At 38.1% G+C, this 25,875-nt stretch overlaps 1 protein-coding gene across 9 annotated transcripts in view; it reads left to right on the top strand.

Moving 5' to 3' along the window:
* TCF12 (transcription factor 12) overlaps window positions 1-25,875 on the top strand; it is a 374,569-nt gene that overhangs the window by 153,131 nt on the left and 195,563 nt on the right. For all 9 annotated transcript variants that reach the window (XM_066276118.1, XM_066276120.1, XM_066276117.1 and 6 more), the window contains one exon: window positions 16,507-16,609. In XM_066276118.1, coding sequence (XP_066132215.1) covers window positions 16,507-16,609 — 103 coding nt within the window. The remainder of the gene's footprint in view (window positions 1-16,506; window positions 16,610-25,875) is intronic.

Below are 25,875 nucleotides of genomic sequence, written 5' to 3'. Positions count from 1 at the left end.
TATTTAATTTCTCTTAGTAATATTTTACAGTTTTCTTTGAACATGTCTTGCACAGCTTCCATTCAGTTTATAAGTAAATAATTTATAATGTTCTTATGATTGCATTTTTAATTTCAGTTTCTGGCTGTTTATATCTCATATAAAATTTCAATAGATTTCTATATATTGACCTTCTATTCTGTACCTTGCTAAACTCAATAGCTATAAAGCTTTTTGATAGATGCTGGAGTTTTTATATGGGTAGTATGTCTTCTGTGAATAATAAGAATTTAAACCTTTTTCTTTTCAATTAGGATTTTTTCTCTTATTGAATTGGTTATGTTTTCTTGTATAAAATGTTTAATTAAATAGTAAGAATGGATAGCTTTGCCTTGTTCTTGATGTTGAGGAAACCATTAGTCCTTCACCATTAAGTATGATGTTAGTTACAGGTTTCTATAATGTGACTTATTAGATTAAAGAAGTTCCTTTTTATTTCTCCTTTGTTGAGTATTTATCAAAAATGGATATTGGATTTTTTTTTCATCTATAGAGATGCTGTATGGTTTTCTTTTTTAGTGTGTTACTGTGTTACATTGATTGCTATTTTTAATTTTAAACCAACCCTGCATTCCTAAATAAATAGTACTGGATTATTATGTATTGTTCTTTTTTATATATTATTGAATTCAACTTGTTAAAATGTTATTAAGAATTTTTATATTTGAGTAATATATAGGATGATTCCTATATAGGTGATATGTAGGAATTTTTTCTTCTAATGTCTTTAGCAGAATTTGGTATCACAGTAATACTGGCCTTAATGAATGAGTTGAACTGTATTGTTTCCTCTTTAATGTTTTTGGAGGAATTTGTGTAGAATTGGTATTATTTCCTTCTTAAATGTTTGGTAGAATTTACTAATAAAGTTATGTGGCCTGGAGTTTTTGTTGGGGAGATGATTTTTAATTATGATTTAAATTTTTTATTAAAGGATTATTCAGGTTATTTTTTTTGGGGGGTGAGCTTTGTTAATTTGTGTATTTTAAGAATTATGTCCTTATTGTCTTCAGTTTCTGTGAGTGAAGAATTTGGCAGAGTTTAGGTTTGTCCTTTGCTTCAGGGTCTCTTACCACCTGGTATTGCCCAGAACTGGAATCCCATTTGAAATACTGATTTGGGAAGCATCTGCTTCCAAGCTCGTGTGTTTTGTGTTTTTTTTAAACAGAATTCTGTTCTCTTTGTTTGTTGAACTGAGGACTACAGTTCACGGTTGGCTGTTGGCTGGAAGTTGCTCAGAATCTTGCCAATTGGGTCTTTTCATCACAGCAACTTACTTCATCAAAGCCAGCAAGGGAGGGGACTGCTAGCAAGATAGAAGGTATAATATTATGGAGCCTAATCATAGACATGACACTGAATCACTTTTGCCATATTCTGTTGATTAGAACTGTGGTCGGCAAACTCATTAGTCAACAGAGCCAAATATCAACAGTACAACAATTGAAATTTCTTTTGAGAGCCAAATTTTTTAAACTTAAACTATATAGGTAGGTACTTCGTTATTAACTTAATTAGGGTACTCCTAAGCTGGCCAAAGAGCTGCACTCAAAGAGCTAAAGAGCTGCATGTGGCCGTGGCCGGTTGGCTCAGTGGTAGAGCATCGGCCTAGTGTGCAGAAGTCCTGGGTTCGATTCCCGGCCAGGGCACACAGGAGAAGCGCCCATCTGCTTCTCCACCCCTCCCCCTCTCCTTCCTCTCTGTCTCTCTTTTCCCCTCCCGCAGCCGAGGCTCCATTGGAGCAAAGATGGCCCAGGCACTGGGGATGGCTCCTTGGCCTCTGCCCCAGGCGCTAGAGTGGCTCTGGTCCCCGCAGAGCGACGCCCCGGAGGGGCAGAGCGTCGCCCCCTGGTGGGCGTGCCGGGTGGATCCCGTTCGGGCGCATGCAGGAGTCTGTCTGACTGTCTCTCCCAGTTTCCAGCTTCAGAAAAATACAAAAAACAAAACAAAACAAAACAAAAAAACTGCATGTGGCTTGTGAGCCGCAGTTTGCCGACCACTGAATTAGAAGCAAGTCCTTAAGCCAGCTCACACTCAAGAGGAATGGTTTATATAGGGGTGTGAATACCAGAAGACAGAGACCTTGAGGGTCATTTTTCAGTCTTCCTGGCATAATGTTTGTAGGATCTGAAGTAACTATACCAGCCTCATTCCTGATATTGGTGAATTGTTTTCTTTCTTTTTTTGATCATTATGGCTAGAGGCTGGCTTATTTTACTGATCCTCAAAAGAACTGATTTTTGGTTTCATGTCCTTTTTCTATTTTCATTTTGTTTTTGCAATATGTTTGACTTCTGCTCTTATCTTTAAGTTTAATTTGATCTTTGTTTTTTAATTTCTTAAATTAAAGAAATTAAATTAAGAGAGAAATGAGAAGCATCAATTCTTTGTTGCAGCTCCTTAGTTCATTGATTGCTTTCTCGTATGTGCCTTGGGGGGGGTGGCAACAGCAAACTGAGTGAGCCCTTGCTCAAGCCAGCGACCTTGTGCTCAAGCTGGCAACCTCGGGGTTTCGAACCTGGGTTCTCTGCATCCCAGTCCCACACTGTATCCACTGCACCACCACCTGATCAGGCTGTTTTTTAATTTCTTAAGGTGGAGGTTGAGGTCATTCATTGCAGAACTTTCATCTTTTCTAACAGGCATTTTAGTACTATAAATTTTCCTCTGGCCATGGTATTACTTGCATCCTATAATTTTTGCTATGTTGTGTTTTCATTTCACTGACTTTAAAATACTTTATGATTTTCCCACTTATTACTTCTTTGACCCATGATTTATTTACAAATATACTATTTAAATTTTGACATATTTGGGGATTCTCTAGAGATATTTTTATTGGTATTTAGTTCTGTGATCAGATAACAATGTTTTATTTTAGTTCTTTGTGTAGATTTATATTTATTTTTGGTATTATTTTCCTTTTGACTGAAGGACTTCCTTTAATATTCTTCATTGTGTAGGGCTGGTCTTGATGAAATTTTCATATTTCATTGTCAGAAATATATATTTTTTACTAGGTATAGAGTTCTAGGTTAAGCTATCTTCCTCTTTCCCTCTGTAACTAGAACTCATAGGATTCATTTTGTTTCCTTTTCTCTTAGAGATTACCATTCCTGCACTGCTGATATCCAATGTCTAGAACTGTTGTTTAATGTACTTTTTTTTTTTTTTTTTGTATTTTTCTGAAGCTAGAAACGGGGAGAGACAGACTCCCGCATGCGCCCGAATGGGATTCACCCGGCACGCCCACCAGGGGGCGATGCTCTGCCCACCAGGGGGCGATGCTCTGCGGCAACCAGAGCCACTCTAGCGCCTGGGGCAGAGGCCAAGGAGCCATCCCCAGCGCCCGGGCCATCTTTGCTCCAGTGGAGCCTCCGCTGCGGGAGGGGAAGAGAGAGACAGAGAGGAAGGAGAGGGGGAGGGGTCGAGAAGCAGATGGGCGCTTCTCCTGTGTGCCCTGGCCGGGAATTGAACCCAGGACTTCTGCACGCCAGGCCGACGCTCTACCACTGAGCCAACCGGCCAGGGCCTAATGTACTTTTTAATTTGGTGATTGTTTCAAGTTATGAGGGTTAATTTGATCTCTGTTACCTTGACCTGTTTGTAAGTAGAGGTGGAAATGAAATTATTAGTTAGGCTGATCTGATAGGGACCATGGATTTACATAATCTGTGAGAGACCTACAAGCCACACATATGATTGATTGGAGAAATGAAGTCTGTACTGTTAGTTTTTTCTGCACAACCCCTGAAGTTCTGGCTTATTCAAGAAAGAATTTTGATACCCTGTTTGCTGTTGTGCAGTTGCTTTCCTTACAATTGTCCCCAAATATTGTCTACTACTATTTTGTAATCAAAAGTGAAAAATATGTTATTTAATGTAGTAAAGCAGAAATCTACCATTGACGAGCTGTGTGACCTTAGGCATATCCCTTGACTTTATGAATCTTTTTTTCTCATCTGAAATGAGGCCTCTGTCTTAAAGTTTCAACCTGACTTTCCAGATTCTGATAAGGTGGTCATAATGAGAGTTTATGACTTATTTTAAAATATAATAAATATAATTGACCTTTGAACAACAGGCATTTGAACAGCACAGGTCCACTTGTATGTGGGTTTTTAAAAAGATGTATGCATATAGTTAGTTGGCTCTCACTATGCCCAGATATCACATCCACAGATTCAACCAACGGTGGTTTTAACTAATGGGAGATCAGAACAGTTGGGAATCTGTGGGTGCAGAGGGCAACTGTATGCATTGTTCTACCATTTTATATAAGAGATTTGAGCATGCTCAGATTTGGGTATCTGTGGGATCCCTCCAGGGCTACCAAGGGATGACTGTGCTATAGTTAAGTTTTGGGGGAGTTCGAAGTTTATACCCAGATTATTTTACTGTACTGGGGTTGGTGCCCCTAGTCAATCCCCCCACTCCTGATATTGTTTAAGATAATCAGTTGTACTCCAATCCAACATTGGTTGTTTAGGGCTCTAATCCCTGGTATGTTCCAGGGACCTTTCGGGGTCCCTCAGACCCTTTTAGAGTGTTTGCAAGGTTAAAACTACTGTGTGTCCGTAAAGTCATGGTGCACTTTTGACCGGTCACAGGAAAGCAACAAAAGACGATACAAATGTGAAATCTGCACCAAATGAAAGGAAAACCCTCCCAGTTTCTGTAGGATGATGTGGTAGCATGTGCACATGCGCAGATGATGATGTAACACCATGTATATAGCGGAGCAGCCCACGGCCATGCCAGTCGAGGTGTGGATGGTACAGAGGAAAGTACAGTGTGTTCTCTGGCTCGCTTAATTCGATTCCATGACCAAAGTGCAACATGAATATCAGCGCATTTATAACGAAGCACCACCACATAGGAATCACATTATTCAGTGGGATAAGCAGTTGAAGGAAACCAGCAGTTTGGTGGAGAAACCCCGTTCTGGTAGGCCATCAGTCAGTGACGAGTCTGTAGAGGCTATACGGGATAGCTACCTAAGGAGCCCTAAAAAATCTGTGCGTGCATGTGCTTGACAATTACACCTAACCAAGACTACAGTACATAAGGTGTTAAAGAAACGTCTCTGTTTTACAGGGTACAAATTGCGACTGTTTCATGATATTACTAAGACATTATTTGCCATTTCAGTCATATTCTTCCTGATTATACTGTGAAATTTTCAAATACTACATGATAGGTAATGATGCCTTTTTGTTCCTGTGTTTTTCAAATTTCTCAAGTATAATTTCTAATATGGTAAATATCAATGGATATGTCCCACATAAACAAAATTTCATTGGGTTCTCAGTATTTTTTAAGACAAAATATATTTTAAATAAGAAGCCCTGAGATCAGAGGGGTTCTGAGACATTGAAAATGGCTGGCTTAATGGAAATTATTCTCTATTTAGGTGTGTACTCGATTGACAGATTTCTTGGTGCTGGAGAGCAAAAAATTAGTGGCTAACATCAAGTCATCTGCTGTCATAGCTCCAAGGTTTTGTACCACTGTCTGACTTTGGGAAAGTTCTTAAATTCTCTTTTTTTTTAATTAAGTGAGAGGAGGGGAGGCAGAGACAGACTCCTGCATGTACTCCAACAGGTGCATGTGATCTACCCGGCAAACCCCCCATGGGGCAGTGCTCTACCCATCTGGGGCCGTTGCTCCATTGCTCGGCAACCGAGCTATTTTAGCTCCTGAAGTGAAGCCAGGGTGCCATCCTCAGTGCCCGAACCCAACTTGCTCAAATGAGCCATGGCTGCAAGGGGCGGTGTGTGTAGTAGGGGAAGGGGTGGTAAAGCAGATGGTTGCTTCTGCTGTGTGCCCTAACCAGGAATCGAAGCTGGGACTTCTACATGTTGGGGCAAAGCTCTACTGCTGAGCCACCTGGCCAGGGCCTTAGAATCTCTTAAGACAAAATTTCCTCAACTATGAAACAGGGAAAATACAGTATCTGTGTAATAGTTTAAATTAACTGATATACTACATGAAAGCCCTTAATACAGTGCTGGCATGTAGTATATTAGTTAATTTATTTAGTAGGCACTTAGCAAAAGTTAGCTGTGATGATTATGATGCCACAGAGTTGTGCTTATTGTTTTTTAGTTACCAACATGTATCTTTTGTTCTAGGGCATTCTTAGCAAGTCTTTATGTTGTTTCTTTGCCAGTCTGGCAATTCTCACTAGCCTTTGATATTTCCATTTTAGGCTGTGCTATAATATTACCATTTCCTAAACTGTTCTTATACAACCCTGGAGTTTAACTTGGAAGTTGGCAAACTGGCTTAGGCTTTATTTGAAATTTCACTGGTCATGCCATCTTGCCCCTTAGGCTAATATAGGTAGTTTAATAATACCAACATAGAATAATGGTACAGAACAGTAGGAAGCTTCTTGCAGGCTACTGATAATTCAGAATTTGATTGTGTTTTGTAATCTTGGTTACTCTGAACCAGTGGTAGTCAACCTGGTCCCTGCCGCCCACTAGTGGGCATTTCAGCTTTCATAGTGGGTAGTAGCGGAGCAACCAAAGTATAAATAAAAAGATAGATTTAACTATAGTAAGTTGTTTTATAAAGATTTATTCTGCCAAACAGCAAAAATTTGACATAAGTACTTGGTAAGTAATTATTATTATATGCTTTAACTTGCTGTAACTCTGCTTTATAAATTTTATAAAGTAAAATTACTTCCCTACTTTATAAATCACCATTACTGTGGAACCGGTGGGCGGTTAGAAAATTTTACTACTAACAGAGATACAAAAGTGGACGGTACGTATAAAAAGGTTGACTACTCCTGCTCTGAACTTTAGTTTTTTAGTATCTGTAATATACCAGTGTCACTAAACTTGTGTCATAGTGTTAGTTTTAGATCTCCCTATAAATTGTTATGAGGTATATGACATTCTTATTAATCCCAGCCAGCTCTGCTGATCTCTTACTTGTAGATCTTAACAAGATAGTCAGCTTGAACTAGTATGTCTTCAGAAACTGTGTGGTAAGTACAATGAGTATGAACTATATGGTTGTTTAGGGCTCTGAAATTCATTCTGTGTAACACCTGGATTCAGTAACAAATTTTTTGCGTTTCCCATTTTAATATATACATTTGTGAACATGAATGGTTCCCATGTAGAACTGAACGTATGTGAAATTTTTTAGGTAATCATCTGGGATCTCATGTTCAGAAGCATTCTATGCCCTTGTGCTAAGCAGTATTTCATGTATCCATCATATTTTCTGAGGATCCTTTCCCTAAAAGATTTTGACTTACCCTCTTCTTCCACCAATGACAATTCAAGACTTGCTCTTCAGTCTAGGATTATAGTAATTCTATGACACGACTTCTTAGCATTCACAAATAAAAATTACCTGGAGAGGTTATTCATCCTCTCAAGAAAAACTTAAGCACTTAATTACATTCAAAAGTTTGGTGCTGGTCTCTTTGGGGATCATAAAGTGAGGGATAAAATGTTCTTGCCATTTAGGAATTTATGAATCTGGGTGACAGAATCCATTTCTCTGTCAAGAAAATTGATTACAGTATATGTTAGTAACTGATTTCTTATAGGATAACAAAACCTTAACATATTAAATATTAGGTTGCTTTTTCACATGCAGACTTAATTAACAGTGAACACTGTTCAGTTTTTATACATTCATTAGATTAACACATTTTATTAGTCATATACTGAGCACTCATTAATGTTCTTGTCACTAGTGCTAAAGTAAGGAGTGATACAAAGACCATGCTTTCAGGTAACAGATTATTGTGATCAAGTCAACCTACTTGTTTTTTTCATAGATGTATTTAACTGAGACAATCACATTCAAGGATTTGTTTTAAAACTATGACCTTATTTATCTAAACATTTATTTTGGTGATTTATCATAGGAATAAATAAATGTAAGAACTTGTTTCTCTTTGAACTTCATTTTTATTTCCATTTTACTTCTCTTTGAGGTATTACCATTCATTTATATTCAGTCCTTGTCTAGAGCTTTCTATGACTTGTCTGATTCTACTGACTTTGACCGCTTAGAAGCTGTAGGATTTCAATAGTTGATTTGAAATCTTAAGGCTCTCTGAATACCAGAATTCTGTGGTTTCTTGTTCAATCCTCTGGTTGCAAAAGTTTAGTACCTTATCAGCTTTCTTTCTGCTAGTTATTGGATGTTCTAAGGTAAAACTGTTTGAGTCTTTATAATATCTAAAGCTATTTAGCATTTTATTTATTTTTTATTTTTTAATCTATTATTTGGAGAGAGAGAGAAAGAGAGATGGATTTGTTGATTCATTCATCCCTGTGTTAATTGGCTGATTCTTGTCTGTGTTCTGACCAGGGAGCAAACCTGCAATCTTGGTGTATTGGGACCACACTCCAACCGAGCCACCTAGTCAGGGTGCAAGCCCTTCAGCATTTTAAAGATTTAATAGCTAAAATCTCTCATTTATTGAGCACCTGATATGTGTGTTCCAGCCATTGTTCTGAAGCTGAAGCTATAATTGTGAAAAAAAACACAGTCTCTGTCTTCTCAAGATTTGTAAGATATAACAGTCTGTAACTGAGATGATACTGATAATGGCTGACATTTACTATGGGCCAGGTACTTTTTTAATTGCTACATCTATTTACTCACTAATGCTTATAACAACCTGTGAAATAATGGTATTATTATTATTCATCCTAATTTACAAATAAGGAAACTGAGGCAAGAATGATTACATTGTTCCAAGTCACATAACTAGTGTGTGGTAAAGATGTAATTCAGATCTGCCAGTCTGGCTTCAAAAATTCTACGTTTATAAACTACATTGTACTGTGCAATTATAACAGATAATTATGGTGTAATTTAAGTGGATAATTAAATAGCTAATTTCAGTATGTGTGAGCAGTGATATGATGGAAGTACATGCTACTGTGGGAATTCATAATGATTTCACGCCATTTGGTGTTGCTAGGGTCAGAAAAAGCTTTTCTGAGAAAGTAAATCTTTGCCTGACCAGGCAGTGGCACAGTGGATAGAGCATTGGACTGGGACACAGAAGACCCAGGTTTGAAACCCCAAGGTCACTGGCTTGAGCACAGGCTTCCCGGCTTGAGCACAGAGTTGCTGGCTTGAGCTTGGGATCATGGGCATGACCCCATGGTCGCTGGCTTGAGCCCAAACATTGTTGGCTTGAGCAAGGGGTCACTGAGTCTGCTATAGCCCCCTGGTCAAGGCACATATGAGAAAGCAATCAATGAACAACTAAGGAGCCACAATGAAGAACGGATGCTTCTCATATCTCTCCCTTCCTGTCTGTCCCTTTCTGTCCCTTTCTCTCTCACTGTCTCTGTCACAAAAAAATAAAAAAGATAGTAAATCTTTATTGAAAGGAGCCTTTCCCGCCACACACATACTTTTTAACTATGAAAAGTAATTGGAAAGAATATTTTAAAATAAGCAGTAGTTCTTATCCAAAAGTTAGCAACATAAAAGTTAGAAAACCATGAGTTGACCTGGCTGGATGGCTCAGTTGGTTAGACTTAGAGCATTGTTCCAATGTGCAGAGGTTGCTGGTTTGATCCACAATCCAGGCAAATACAGAAACAGATGAATGTTTCTCTCTCTCTTTCTCTCTCTCCTCTTTCCTTTTTTCTCTCTCTAAAAAATAAATTAAAAAAAATTTTTTAAGGAGGCCCTGGCCGGTTGGCTCAGTGGTAGAGCGTCGAGCTGGCATGCAGGAGTCCCAGGTTTGATTCCCGGCCGGGGCACACAGGAGAAGCGCCCATCTGCTTCTCCACCCCTCCCCCTCTCCTTCTTCTCTGTCTCTCTCTTTCCCTCCCGCACCCAAGGCTCCATTGGAGCAAAGTTGGCCCCGGGCGCTGAGGATGGCTCCATGGCCTCTGCCTCAGGTGCTAAAATGGCCCTGGTTGCAACAGAGCAATGCCCCAGATGGGCAGAGCATCACCCCCGTTTCCAACTTCAGAAAAATACAAAAAAAAAATTTTTTTAAGGAAAGAAAATTACTAGTCTGTTTTCAACTTGGGAAGGTTCTCTGGGATTGACATTTGTAAATTCTGTACCATGAAATGAGTATACAAAAAAGCACAAAATGCATTATATAAAGCACATTTCATAATATCAAACTTTTTATGAAGTATTATGTATTCATAGATAGAACTATTTAAGATTTAAATTGTAATTTAGGTTTTTTAAATTGTATTTTAGATTTTTTAAGTTTAAAATTGAACATTTTTGTGCATTATGTATCAACCTACTTTATCAGTTATTAATTTTGACTGCTTTCCATTTTTATTGTAAGACAGGAACAGTCATTTTTAAATGTGTATTTGGAAATATTTTTGTGGATAGCATAATACAGTATAGCTAAAAAGCTACTATGATACATGATTCTGGTAGTATTGCTCTATCCTTCATAATATGGTGTTTATCATCTCTCGTATAAAAATTTCATTATCATGAATGGTTATTTTCATGGTGAAATCATTGTACAGAATTTAAGATCTTAATTAAGAGCCCCAGGGGGTCAGGTTTGACTACTTTTATTAGCACAGTCACACTCTGTCAATTTAAAACAGGGGTCCCCAAACTATGGCCCATGGGCTGCATGCGGCCCCCTGAGGCCATTTATCTGGCCCCCACTGCACTTCCGGAAGGGGCACCTCTTTCATTGGTGGTCAATGAGAAGAGCATAGTTCCCATTGAAATACTGGTCAGTTTGTTGATTTAAATTTACTTGTTCTTTATTTTAAATATTGTATTTGTTCCCGTTTTGTTTTTTTACTTTAAAATGAGATATGTGCAGTGTGCATAGGGATTTGTTCATAGTTTTTTTTTATAGTCCGGCTCTCCAACGGTCGAGGGACAGTGAACTGGCCCCCTGTGTAAAAAGTTTGGGGACCCCTGATTTAAAATATGCACCATGATCACCCTGTATTTAATGATTTCATTGGTTTACTTTCTTTATAGTCTATAATTGGAATGGCATTCATTATTGGTACCATTGAGTTACCTACTTAGCCTCCATCTTAACAATTGCTTGCTTCATTTTTGTTCCTTTCTCCTCACTCCAGCTCCTTCCTCAGCTCAGTCACCTCCCTTTGTTTCTCCAGCTCTTTGATGTCTAGCTAGTCACTGCATTATTCTGCTTCCTTCCCTGCCATTCTGCCAACCCCATATTGCATTATGTTGTGGCATTTTCTGCCTTTTCTACTGATGAGCATCTGTTACTCATTGCCTAACTCTATGTGGGATTTAAAGAGTTGGCTGTTTAAACTGTGGGTCAAATTACTCCTTTTTCCCCCATTAAAGCTGTATTTGACATCTGTCTTGAACTTAACACTACATGGATGAGTATATACCTACGTACATAAAAATATTTTGTTATTCTGATTGCTTTAGATTTTTTGTTAACTATGAATTTCTTCTAATTTATACTTAACTTGGTAACTTTTGGTGTTTTAATATGGTTCAGGTTGGGTGGGTGGGGGTCTAACCTGGCTATCACCTTTCAGGACTTGAGCTTCTCCTCTCTATATCTGGAAGAGATCTTTATTTCCGGTTTGTTTAGATTCTTGTTACTAGAAATGTAGTTTGCAGACCAGTAGCATCAACATCACCTGTATGTTAGAAATGCAGACTCTCTGGCCCTACTCAAGACCTTACTTATACTTCTTTTTTCTTTTTTTTTCTTTTTTTTTTTTTCTTTTCATTTTTCTGAAGCTGGAAACAGGGAGAGACAGTCAGACAGACTCCCGCATGCGCCCGACCGGGATCCACCCGGCACGCCCACCAGGGGCGGTGCTCTGCCCCCCAGGGGGCGATGCTCTGCCCATCCTGGGCGTCACCATATTGCGACCAGAGCCACTCTAGCGCCTGAGGCAGAGGCCACAGAGCCATGCCCAGCGCCCGGGCCATCTTTGCTCCAATGGAGCCTTGGCTGCGGGAGGGGAAGAGAGAGACAGTGAGGAAAGCGCGGCGGAGGGTTGGAGAAGCAAATGGGCGCTTCTCCTATGTGCCCTGGCCGGGAATCGAACCCGGGTCCTCCGCACGCTAGGCCGACGCTCTACCGCTGAGCCAACCGGCCAGGGCATTACTTATACTTCTTAATCTATATTTTAACAAGATCTCTAATTGGATGCACTGAAGTTTGCAAAGCATTACTGTAGTGTCATCCAACTGTTTGACACATTAACGTACTGCCTGATAGATGTCTGTGTACTTTTTAGAACTGATCTTGAATATGTGTTCTGTAGTGATATTATTTAAATGTTTTAAAATTATTTTATAACTATTCATTTTCATCTTGGTTCACCAAAAGTTATATCCTGGATGGATATCACTACTGCTATGTGGAAGAAATGACAAGATTTATCTCAAACAGTAGCTAGGTCCAGTCTTTTAAGTGAGGATTTGGATCCGTCCTCCATCATCAGTTTGCATCTTTGGATAGAAAACTGTTTCTATCTTCTTGGGCTGTGACTTCTCAAGAAAAGTCTAAGGTGAACCTTTGAGATATAGGAAAAAATATACAAGTTTCTATTTAATTTTTATATTAAATGTGCAAAATTATTTCTTCCTGAATTTTGGTACATTGCTTAATACTGTAGTATATGTATACAATTTTATTTATTTATATATTTTTTTACAGAGACAGAAAGAGTCAGAGAGAGGGACAGGTAGGGACAGACGCACAGGAAGGGAGAGAGATGAGAAGTATCAATTCTTCGTTGCAGCACCTTAGTTGTGCATTAATTGCTTTCTCATATGTGCCTTGACCAAGGGGCAGCAGCAGAGCGAGTGACCTCTTGCTCAAGCCAGAGACCTTGGGCTCAAGCCAGCCACCTTGGGCTCAAGCCAACAATGTTTGGGCTCAAGCCAGCGACCATGGGGTCATGTCCATGATCCCACGCTCAAGTCAGCAAGCTCTCGCTCAAGCTGGTGAGCCCACAGTGCTCAAGCCAGTGACCTCGGGGTTTTGAACCTGGGTCTTCTGTGTCCTGGTTTGACACTCTATCCACTGTATCATTGCTTGGTCAGGCTGTATACAATTTATGAAGGAATATGGAGCATTCATATTCAAATCATGCTTATATATGATTTAAAAAGTTCATAGACTCCTTCATTCCTTCCCTGTAGTGCATTATGACAGTCCAATAAAATTTCATTAAGTGTTTATTGAGAATTTGAATGGACTGGGAAATAATCTAGTAGTAAATTCTCTTCTATGCTCTGCAGTATCTGGGTACACATGGATAGGGACAACACTTACAACTGATTTTGTATGATTGATAGTAAAATAATTGTTGTATTCTCAAACACATATTAATGGAAGCTTAGTAGAATTCCTCTACGTAACTACATGTAATCAATCACGTTAATACACTGTGTATACAGTCATTGATGACACCCAAAAACTCAAATTTATTTGTGTACTTGTGATTTAGGAAGTAGTTAAAAAAAAACTAAGGCCCTGGCTGGTTGGCTCGGCGGTGGAGCGTCGGCCTGGCGTGCCGGGGGGGGGGGGGGGGGGGGGGGGGGGGGGGGGGGGGGGGGGGGGGGGGGGCGGGTTCGATTCCCGGCCAGGGCACATAAGAGAAGCGCCCATTTGCTTCTCCACCCCCCTCCTCCTTCCTCTGTCTCTCTCTTCCCTCTCGCAGCCGGGGCTCCATTGGAGCGGAGATGGCCCAGGCGCTGGGGATGGCTCCTTGGCCTCTGCCCCGGGCGCTGGAGTGGCTCTGGTCGCGGCAGAGCGATGCCCCGGAGGGGCAGAGCATCGCCCCCTGGTGGGGAGAGCGTCGCCCCTGGTGGGCGTGCCGGGTGGATCCCGGTCGGGCGCATGTGGGAGTCTGACTGTCTCTCCCCGTTTCCAGCTTCAGAAAAGTACAAAAAAAAAAAAAAAACAACAACAAAAACTAAAGTGATATTTTATAGTCATAAAGGAAATAAAGTACTTTTTATCGTACTTCAAGAATAAGAATACTAAGAATGTACAAAATCAGTGTTATTATTCCTTTAGCATTACTTTAGCAAATGAAATGTTACCAATATGGCCGAGCTACAAACACATTTCTATTGGCATTTTTCTTGAGTAATAGCATTGTTTAATGATGATGAACAATATTTCAGTGAATGTTTTTTAGGTTTCAGTACCTTCTTTTGACCATGTGCCTGAGAATGGCAGTGAGAAGGAGAGGCAGAGAGAAGCACTCAAATATATGATATAGCAGTATGTCACTTAGTACTTCAAGACACTTTAATTTTAAGCAAAAAAAGTAAATTCCAAGAAAGTGACCTTAGCTAGAATCCATTCTAGTTTGTATATATCTTCTGCTGCATGTAGCAGTCACAGACGGGGACTATGGTAGTGGTTACCAGAGGATACCCTGTGGTCATAACCAAGATGTAAATGTCACTGAGATTCTTCTTTCAATGTGTGTCACATGTGTGTCATTAATTCTAAAGTAGATAAAAATGTAACATTCATTTGGGAGTTTGCATTCCTAGAAGATTAGTTTTTAAACAGAACAGTAGAAGGACTTGTGACATGTATCCATAAGCAATTTAATGATCTGACAATTATTTAACCCTCAGTTTGTAGCCTTTTGGTTGAACAGACAGCATGCATGCAAAGATAGTGAGGCCTGTTTCAGCCCCATTAATGTCTTCTTGAATGTTATCCCTCAGTCTGGGCAATGATAAATGTTCGGTGATTGTTGATTTTATAGTCCCAGGGGATTCTGGGTGGTTTCTGGTTTCTGTGAGCAAGGGCAGTTTTCTGTCTTGTTTGGGCCTGCTGTTAGTTTTTGTGATCTTTACTAAAATTGTTATAAGTTGGCAGAAGGGAGGTATCATCTGCAGTTTTAATTAACTAGAGTTTAAAGCTTTACCAATATGATTTCAGAAGTATAGAGGTAATATACTAAGTATGTGTAAGAGTCTGAGAAGGGCCCTGGCCAGTTGGCTCAGTGGTAGAGCATCAGCCTGGCGTGCAGGAGTCCTGGGTTTGATTCCTGGCCAGGGCACACAGGAGAAGCGCCCATCTGTTTCTCCACCCTTCCCCCTCTCCTTCCTCTCTGTCTCTCTCTTCCCCTCCCACAGCCAAGGCTCCATCGGAGCAAAGTTGGCCCAGGCGCTGAGGATGGCTCTGTGGCCTCTGCCTCAGGCACTAGAATGGCTCTGGTCGCAACAGAGCAACGCCCCAGATGGGCAGAGCATCGCCCCCTGGTGGGCATGCTGGGTGGATTCCGGTCGAGAGCATGTGGGAGTCTGTCTGACTGCCTCCCGTTTCCAACTTCAGAAAAATACCAAAAAAAAAAAAGAGTCTGAGAAGCAGAACAGTTTTTAATTCACAGAGTTTTTGTAACATTTTATTTGTAAACTTTGGTATCTGTTTTCCTTTTAAAAAATCTGTTTTGGCCCTGGCCAGTTGGCTCAGTGGTAAAGCGTCAGCCTGTCATGTGGAAGTCTCAGGTTTGATTCCCATTCAGGGCACACAGGAGAAGCACCCATCTGCTTCTCCGCCCTTCCCCCTCTCCTTCTTCTCTATCTCTCTCTTTCCCTCCTGCAGCCAAAGATCCATTGTAACAAAGTTGGCCTGGGTGCTGAGGCTGGCTCCATGGCCTGCACCTCATGTGCTAGAATGGCTCCAATTGCAGTGGAGCAATGCCCCAGATGAGATGAGCATCGCCCGCTGCTGGGCATGCTGGGTGAATCCTGGTTGGGTGCATGCGGGTGTCTGTCTGTCTGCCCCCTCTTCTCACTTCAGAAAATACAAAAGAAAAAAAACCAAAAAAAAATGTTTTAAGTTGTAAGGAGAGATTTAATAACAGCTGTTGTGAAATAATAACATTACCTTTATTGTTTTCATGGTGTTTAGTTAAATTTTTAAGACTTTTAAGAACTTATATCAGCTATTTTAATGTTTTCCTTTTTACAAGGCTCACTTTCTGTAAGAGTGTATTTTGTTATACTAGTATTAAAAGAAGTATTGACATCTTTTTTACTAAATATTTGTTTGCCATTTAGAAAAGGATTCATTTCTAGCATATTGATTGTGGGTTGTTTTTAGTATTTTAAGTAAAACTTGTAATTGCCTACCCCTTTATTGATAGGGTATGGAGGCAGAGGAAGGAGGATAGAGGTAAATAAGTATTTTCATAATTTAGTACAACTCAAATATATTTCCTTAAAAAAGATTTAAAGAAGTTTCCTCTTAGATGTAAAGAGATCTCAAGGCTAATTTTCTTTACGACTAAGTAAGAAACATTTTCTTACTTTAAAGCCTTAAAAAGTAACATAAAAGAAGCACTTCTGTTTCATTTTTCAAGTAATGAACAAGGAGCTTGGTCAGGACTAATCATTTGTAAGTCTGTCTATTAATTAGATGATTATGGTCAAATTAGCAGGACTGCCAAATAATCTCTTTAATACTCTGGTCTTTCTTTCCCCTAGGGTTTTACAGACAGCCCTCATTACAGTGATCACTTGAATGACAGTCGATTAGGAGCCCATGAAGGCTTGTCCCCAACACCTTTCATGAACTCAAATCTGATGGGTAAGTGGTACTGTTTTACAAGTAGTCTTCACAAAACCTCTTTAATCAGAAGAATATTTTATCCCCTTGTCCAGAAAGGACACATAAGTATCTAGAATGAAGTTCCTGAGTTTCTAGGGGCATCTGGGCTTTTCTGTTCAGCTCAGTTTGAGGAGCAAGCATTCAGAAATGTGGGTTCTTCTCAGAGCATTCTTGTCATTGACATTAGAAAAGAAAGCAGCAATCTTTTAACTGTCGATTTTTATAGTATCATTGTGACATCAAGCATTATATGTTCTCTGCTTTATTGGCAGAGAAGTGTTTCTGAAACATCTATAATTTACTATTTGTCCTAACAGTTTTATAGGTATGTAGTAATAAAAATATGACAAAGCAGTGATTTTAAGCAGATTTTACTCTAATTGGACAATCTTTTCTTTTGGCACTATTTGATTAAAACTTAATAGTACATTTAGATGTTGCAGCATTTGTTTTAAGCACATGGGTTCGTATTGGAGATTTAAAAAGTTTTGTTCCTCAATAGTAAAATTGTACTTTGAAGGGTATTACCTACCACATAAACCTGATTATTATATTTTAGCAAAACCTTTAGGTTAGCTATTCTCTATATCTACCCATTACTTCCTGCAAAACATCCCTCCATCTTTCTCAAATGAAAGTTTATAGCTGTTCAATCTGAAATGGTGGGCCAGGCTTTTATTTATTTTTTTAATCTGTTTGGATGCTACTCTTTTTTTATTTCAATGATACTTTTATCTTTTTCCAGAACCTGATTCAAAAGAATCTCTCTTTTATGGCATTATTTTTCCTTTTTTCTTATGTTGGCACCCAGCACATTACAAAAGCTTTATTTAATGTTTTACTGGTTGTTGGTGATGTCAAGTAAATATGGAAGTTTTTTGTAATTTAACATTGATTTCATTACTTTATGTCTTAAAGACGTGACCTATATTGTGATCTTAGATTTGTCCTTTTAAGACACAGCCATGCTAATCTAAGTGGATTACCCAAATCCAAAATCCTGGTGGTCTGCAATTTCTTTATAAATGGCTTTGCTTTACACAGTTTTTATTTCACTTATCCTGTATAAAGTGTTGAGGAAACACAGTCTATTGTTTTAGTGTGGATTTTGCCTAAGGCAGTTACCAGTATAAACCCAGAATCATTGAGTATGACACAAGAGTAAAATACCTAGTCAGCAATAAAATTGTGTTTAATATGACAATTTGTTTCAAGATAAATACAAATGAAAACCCATATATTAAGTACATTATCATTCCAGGTTAAAATTAGAATTTATTTTAATAAATTTAGAACAAAGTAATTATCCAATTTATTTTTTAAATTTTCTGTTGAGCTTACCATCAAAGTAAAATAGATGTAATTCTTCAATTTATTTTTGTAGTATAGCTTTTCCCCAAGTATCATTTAATTTATAGTAAATGTGGCAGAGCAAGTTACAGTCAATGTTTTTGTAATATCAGATTGAACTAAGTTTTCTTAATTGAGGCTGTAACTCTGAATTATGAAAAATCAGAAAATGTGTTTTTTTTAAAATATTTATGTTCGTACCTTTATTTTTAACTCACAGAGATGACTCTTAAGCACAGTAGAATTGTATCATTAGCACAGCTTTCAGCAAAGGTTACTGTTAAAATTTTGGGGTAAGTGTGGAAATAAAATGTATTCTAATAAGTATGTATCAGTCACTTGCCCTGGGCAGCTTTTGACTAATTCATTTTGAGATATCATTTTCTTGGTTGGAACAATTGTGAGCATGTACTTGTGGTTTCTTGAGTTTATAGATGATTATTAGAATACTTTTAATAGTCATCCATATCCTGTGTATAAAATCAGCATCTAAAGTAAGTCTTGAAATAAAAAAAAAACACACTTGGATTTATAAACAGATTGTGTGTAACACAAGTCAAAAATATCTGTATTTATCTGAACTATACATCACAGTTAATAAAACAGAGCTACACATTTTCATTGTAAGTTTCAAACCTAATCCTAAAAAATGTTAATTTACCTTTAAACAACGGGGAAATAATTTTGAAAATATTAGGCAGAAATGTTCAAAAGCATTTCACTGGTCATTAGCAATATCTAATATAGTATACTTCCTTCCCTTTCTTTTCAATAAAAGTGATCAAATCAAATGTCTAATAATTTAGCCTAAGCAATCCACATGGCAGTAGTCTGCTTTTAGAAATCAGTGTCTCATAAATTGTAAAGCAGGTACACAACAATGGGCATTCTCACTTGATGTGAGCTGAAGTACTTGAACTGTTAGATACTAAAAATGTGGGTTTATAGCTATAGGTAGAATACAGTGGATAGGTTCACTTTTCTAGCTATTGACAAATTAAGAGAGTTTCAGGCTAAAAATCCTCATTGTTAAAGCACAACATGTAGTACTAGAAGCATTTGGAACGGTTGATAGCTAATCATCAGAACAGGTGATAGTTCAGAGTGGTGCTATGAATCGTAAATGCTCAGACACAGTTAAAGCTAATAGGAAAGCAGTAACATATTTCATCATTGCTGCAACGTATTAAAAAAGCTCTTAACAGGGGGGATTGTAGGTCTAGGCAATGTTGTTATTTTTTGTATTATGTTCAGCTATAAGCACATTTGCCTGAAGAAATAGTGGATTATAAAGTGCCACTATATTTCATGATCGAGCTCTCAAACACTTTAATGATTTTGTACATTGCAAAAATGAGAAATTTCGCTTAACAAGGGTTGATAATGATTCAATACTGAATGATTTACCATTGAAACATGCATTTCTATATTCATTTAGATATTTTGAAGTGTTTTGAATAGGAATTAAAGCTATTATGTTAGTTCAGTTAGTGTTCCTTTTTAATGAATTCCAGAATTATCCAGTTGATTTATCAATATGGTAAAAAGGGCTTTTCTTATGTTTCAAGTTGAAATAAGTACATCCTTTCACATCACTACATCATTAGCATCAAACAGTTCTGTACTCTATTATAGTAAAACTACAAAGCTTTGACAGTAGCAATGAATTGCAGTAGTATCACCAAATAATCTTACCTTTTTCTAGCCTCTTCCAGCTTTGTTCTGTTTCTCGACTCTTGATACTCTCATTAACTTCAGTAATACATGCTTTCCTTTACCTGTTGTTGATTAGATGTATTTTTGGTGATGATAGGACCAGTGTATTAATTGGACATAGAAATGAATTATTTCACAGAATTGCCTACTTTCAATTTCCAACTGATTGTGAAATGAAATACTCGTATCTTTCTACCCCTTTAATTTATCAAAGCTTTACTTATTTTAGGTGGTGTGTGCCTGTATTCTTAATAGAAAACTTAACTTGAGATATTACCTTCAATATTTCTTTTTTTCTGAGATCTTTGTGTTTTTGCCCCCTTGAAAATATTTGTGGTATAAGAAAAAACGCAGGGCTGAGAGTCAGGTGATCTACATTTTAGTAATCTTTACCTTTCTGATAGAGGGCAGGGTATAGTTTCAAAGATCTGCAGCTTTAGAATTTTATACTTGAAGTCCGTGTTTTTCAATTGCCGGACCCTGTCTGTCAGAAATTTAGTTCAAGTGCACGAAAGAGTTGACCACCCTGATGTTGTATGAAGATTATAGACAATGATCTTAGATTTGCTTTGGTGTTGGGGTAATTTCTACCTTAGCAGTCCCTGAACTAATTCTTATTTTCACCAGTCTCCAAATATAAAAAGGTTGAAAACCACTGATAAGGTATCTAATATTTTCAACCTTGAAAAAGCTTGCAACTAAAATTATAATTGCTAATTTGAAAATGAAAATCAGGGCACAGGAAAATTGTTTTTTTCCTGACATTTTATAGAGCCAATAACTGGCAAAACTGAATATCAAGCCTCCTAACGTCCAGTTCAGTGTTCTTTTCATCAGAGTCACATTAGGCATATAAGTTTCTTGTTCTTTCTTTATAATGCTCCCAGGTTTTTACTAGTTCAGCATTTTCCTAAACTACAATTTTGTAGACACTGGTCTTGAGAGATGATCATGAGGAAAGGGTTCTATAATAATAACATAACTTTAGAAAACATTGTATATTAGGTGCTCCCTTTTAAGAGATTCAGGTTGTACTTTATCAAAGATTCTGGGGGGAATAAAGAAGAATAAAGCTTATATAACTTTGTTTAGCCCATCATATCTCATATTCAGATGATGTAAGTGCCGTTTTGTAAAAGTCATCATTACCTCTGAAGAACTAGTTTTCCATAGAACACACAATAGAAAATGCTTGTAAGTTCTTTTAGGAGAAAAACAAGATAATATGTGAAAGTTCTCTGAAATGTAAAGTAACACAATGTTCATAATATTGCTGTATATATTTTTATAACTCATTTAACAGTTTGGGTCCAGTTGTTCAAGTACATTAGAGTTAAACTTGTTTTTGAGTGTGTGACTTATAAACAACAACAGTCCTTCCATTGCTGTTGAAGTTTCCTTGCTCAGTCCTACCCATTTTTCTACCTCAGAGTCCAAAGTGCCCCTCTGGTAGCAGCTATTGCATTTTATTTTCATTTCATTGTGGATTAAATAGGTTTCTGTTGGCTTGTCTGGATATTTAAACCTAAGTACACATTTTTTTCTATATATTTGGTATTTCAAACAATCGAATTTCAAAGAAAACTCTTGTATATTTGATCCTGCCTGCACTATAATTTATGGCTAATCCAGAAGTCTCCTAGAGTTACAAAAAATGTAGAATCACCATTTTTAGAATATCAAAGCACAATAGAATTCCTGTCCTCCAAAGCTCTCTAACTTTGATGTACATGACATTTTTTTTCACTAATGAAAATTATTATAGTGTGCTTTAGGAAAACAGTTTGGCATAGTATTTAACATTATTTGAGAAGAATGAGGCCTTCATACTTTCTCTTTTTATTAAATAACCTCAAGTCTCAAGAAAGGATATGAGTTGTATATTTATTGACCTGCATTCTCTGATCTGTGATTGCTTACTAACACAAAATGTTGGCACTGGAAGAAACGTGAGTGAAAGAGACCTGGTTACCATTGAAGAAACCAAAGCTGGGAAAATGAAGTGAGGGTTTATTAGGAAACATGTACCCAGCCCTCTTGATTCTAACTTAGATCACATCCCCTTTCTACTACATTGCTTTTCCCCCTCTTTTACCTCTCATGTTCAACCATTTGTTTATTTACTTCATTTTATATGTTATAGTTCTTAATATTTTCTGCTTCCTCTTGATGCAGCTTACACCAGTCTGAGTTGGTGAATACCTTCCTTCCTTCTTCTCCTTAATGTACCCATTCATCTCTTTATTTTACCCTTGACTGTAAAATACTGTATGGCACAATATAAAGGTAAAAAAGATTCGGTCTGTTTCCAATTTTGTCTATTTAATGTGGTTGGGAAGTACTGTATTTCTTCGTGTATAAGATGCACCCTTTCCCCAAATATTTGAGGTCTAAAAACTGGGTGTGTTTTCTACAGTGGTTGTAGATTCTTTTACTTGCATTTCCCACTTTTCTGTGCTTGTTTTTGCGCTCATTGTTGAAGACAGTGATTCATCATCAGACACAGGTGGGGACAAGCTAATGAATGGGAGTTTTGACAGTGTTGACTTGCATGAATTTTATGATGAATAAAACTTGAGTTAAATAACTTTATGTAATACAGGTTTTAAAAAATTTCGGGCCCCAATATTAAGGTGTGTCTTATACATGGGAGCATCTTAAATATGGGGAAGTATGGTAATTTTAATAATTAGTATATTTAGTCTGACCAGGTGGCGGTGCAGTGGAGAGCACTGACCAGGGATGCTGAGGACCCAGGTTCGAAACCTTGAGGTCACCTACTTGAGCACAGGGTTGCCAGCTTGCTCTTGTGATCATAGGTATGACCCCATGGTCACTGGTTTTAATACAAAGAGCACTGGCTTGAGCAAGGGGGTCACTGGCTGGGCTGGAGCCAGGGGGTCGCGGTTAAGGCACGAATGAGAAGCAATCCATGAACAACTAAGGTGCTGCAACTACAAGTTGATGCTTCTCATCTCTCTCCTTTCCTGTCTGCCTGCCTGTCTCTCTCAATTATTATTATTATTACTAATAATAATTATTATTACTACTAATTATTATTATTACTAGTAGTAGTGGTAGTAGTATATTTGGGTAAAATGTGAGTGATACAAAAAAACTCTGACCAGAAGTTCAGAAGAGATTAACATAAGGCACAGCCAGAAGGGATCAGGAGAAATTTTATTGTGGAGTAGCATTTAATCCACTGTATTAGGAGTTTTTCTCACAAGTGAGAGAAATTAAACTATATTCAAGAAAAAACTCAGGCTGTTTATTGACTTAAATATCCCAGATATCTAGGAATAGATTGATTTCAGGCATGGTGAATCCAGAGGTTCACACAATGTCATCAGGTTCCCTTCTTTCCCATTAAGAGCGTTTGTTGAGAGAATGAAGTAAAACTGGAATGACACGTTGGGCTGAGAGATTTGAGAAGTGGGAAAGAGGGGTGCACTGTTCTTGTCTCTTCCTATCTACTTCTAGATCCTCCATTTCAGTCATTCCTAATTGTTCTCAGTTGTTTTTTTCTGGCTACCATATTACAGGATACATTATTTCTTCATGGGTAGCAATGTTTTATTTTATGAGAGGAGGGGAGGCAGACAGACTTCCCGCATGTATCCTGACTGGGATCCACCTGGCAAGCCCACTAGGGGACTTGCCCATCTGGGCCCTTGCTCTGTTGCAACTGGAGCCATTTTTTTAGCGTCTGAGGTGGAAGCCATGGAACCATCCTCAGAGCCTGTGACCAACTTGCTCCAATTGAGCCATGGCTGCAGGAGGGGAGGAGAGAGAGAGAAGTGAGAGGAGGCAGGGTAGAGAAACAGATTGGCACTTCTCCCGTGTGCCCTGATCAGGAATCGAACCCAGGACATCCACACAACAGGCCGATGCTCTACCATTGAGCCATCTGGCCAGGGCCAGGGATGTTTTCTTTGATGCAAATAAGCATTTTATTTATACTTCTCTTTCCCTGGCAACATCATTTCTTCCCACACCCATACCCTAGAAAAGCCAGCTTTTTCCATGGTTAAAGTAGCTTTTGATAGCCATTCTTTTAGGCCAGAGATGATCTAATGGCTTCTTTCCTACTCGTCTGAAAGAGACCGAACTAGTACTGATGCCTAACTTTATAGTAGGTTTTAGAATTTCAAGGGTATGGCTACAGAGAGAGGCTTAGGTCCCTTTTATCTAAGAGTAATTTGTCTTGTAGTGAATTGCTGAAAAGAACTAGTTAAAATTACTTAAAAGATTTCCCAAGATTTCAGAAGATAGAGGATAAGAAATGTTCAATTGGGCTTTATTTTGAAAATTAAAACTAAAAACTAAAATTAGAAAGTAACATTAACAAAACAATTTATATTATCTACTAGATCTTAAGTGATCAAAGAATGAAATAATTGTTACGTTTTTCTGTATATTTTTTTCCTTTAGACAATTGTATGGCAATATAGAAATCTGTATATTTAAACCTTGTTGATTTTGTTGTTTTTGGACAAACATGGTAAGGTATATATCAGTTGGTGGCTTTTGTGTTTTATTGAATGATTCTTTAACATCCCTTTCAAGTATTTCATGAAATTTTGAGTTTCCTGCATGATCTTCAACTTTCTGTGGATTTCCTTTTTTGTTGTTGTGGTGGGGTGGTGGGGGCAAACAGGGACAGACAGACAGAAAGGCAGCCAGATGAAAATCATCAACTCATAGTTGTGGCACCTTAGTTGTTCTTGGATTACTTTCTCATATGTGCCTTGACTGGGGAGCTCCAGCTGAGCCAGTGACCCCTTGCTCAAGCCAGCAACCTTTGGGCTCAAGCCAGCGACCATGAGGTCATGTCTGTGATGCCACGCTCAAGCTGATGAGCCCGTGATCAAGCTGGTGAGCCTGTGCTCAAGCCGGTGACCTCGGGGTTTCTAACCTGGGTCCTCAGCATCCCAGGCTGACACTCTGTTCACTGAGCCACCACTTGGTCAGGCTCTGTGGATTTCTTTTGCATTTGCTTTGTATTATGGGATATTTAGCAAAAGATTGACCAACATCTCCATTGACTCTGACCTGAGATAGCCACACCATCTGTGGAGGATATTTCACTGGTATTTTTTTTTTAAGTTGTCTAGTGATTAGTGAATATTTTCTTAATATCCCCACATTGTCTTAACTATGCAATTTTGCATACCGGTAACTCAGGGACTCCAATAAGGAGGGCCACCTTTATTTCTGTTTACCTAAGCTATTTGTTTATCATCACTGTGTATATATGCTTTGTGATCAACAGCAATCTTTACTGCTCTTCACCGTTTACTAGTGGGTCTGTGGTATACCTCTGATAAATGATTTTTTTCTTTAATCTTCCCAATGTTTACATCTAATTGTAGGCAAGTGAATGTGAGACCAGGATATTCTGAGTTGCCTGTATGGGGTCGATGACAAAGGGCTATGGCTGCTTGGATACTAGAGTTCAAAAGAATGATTTTGTTTTTTAAAGGAACTTTTGTAAACTGAACAGTTTTCCTACATAATCTCAGAATCACACCATGACATACAGTTGAGAACATGGGCCACTATTACGGTTAGGAGGAGTTCTGGAGCAGCATTATCAGATTACACCTTCTGTGTGGTAACATTGCAGATTCACTGCTTACAGGGTTGCTTTGATCATTTGCTATAGGTTTTCGGACTGTTTTGTTAAATGTAAATGCTTAAATATTAAAATTCCCATAGAATATTTGAGCTAGAATGGTTCTTCCCTAGATTGGTTCTCAATTTGGAAGTGTTGAAAAATAAATGGTTGTCATAAAGACTGGAAGTAGGGGGAGATGCAACTCCCCACACACACACACCATACCCTGGAAACTGCAGAACCTCTTTCAAAGTGAAGAATTGGTACTAGCTGGGTTAGTGGTCACAATGTTTATGCAAGTTTTAATTAGCCACCAAATAAAAATGAAATTTAAAAAATTTGGAAAGCAATTCTTGATTGTTTTGAGTTTAAATTTGTAGACATGTCACTGTATGAAAATATTGGTGGCATTCATCTTTCAGTTGTAAATGATTTGTACTATGTTGCTGTTACTTAGTAAGCCTCAAACTTGAAATGAAGCCCTTCAAAAGACTGTTGCATATTTTGAGTGTCAATCCACTATTTTTGTAATCTTCACATCTCAATTTATTTCTTTTTT

The sequence above is a fragment of the Saccopteryx bilineata genome, chromosome 4, assembly GCF_036850765.1.
Source record: "Saccopteryx bilineata isolate mSacBil1 chromosome 4, mSacBil1_pri_phased_curated, whole genome shotgun sequence".
Taxonomy (NCBI): Eukaryota; Metazoa; Chordata; class Mammalia; order Chiroptera; family Emballonuridae; genus Saccopteryx; species Saccopteryx bilineata.
This window is presented reverse-complemented; position numbering and strand designations above follow the sequence as displayed.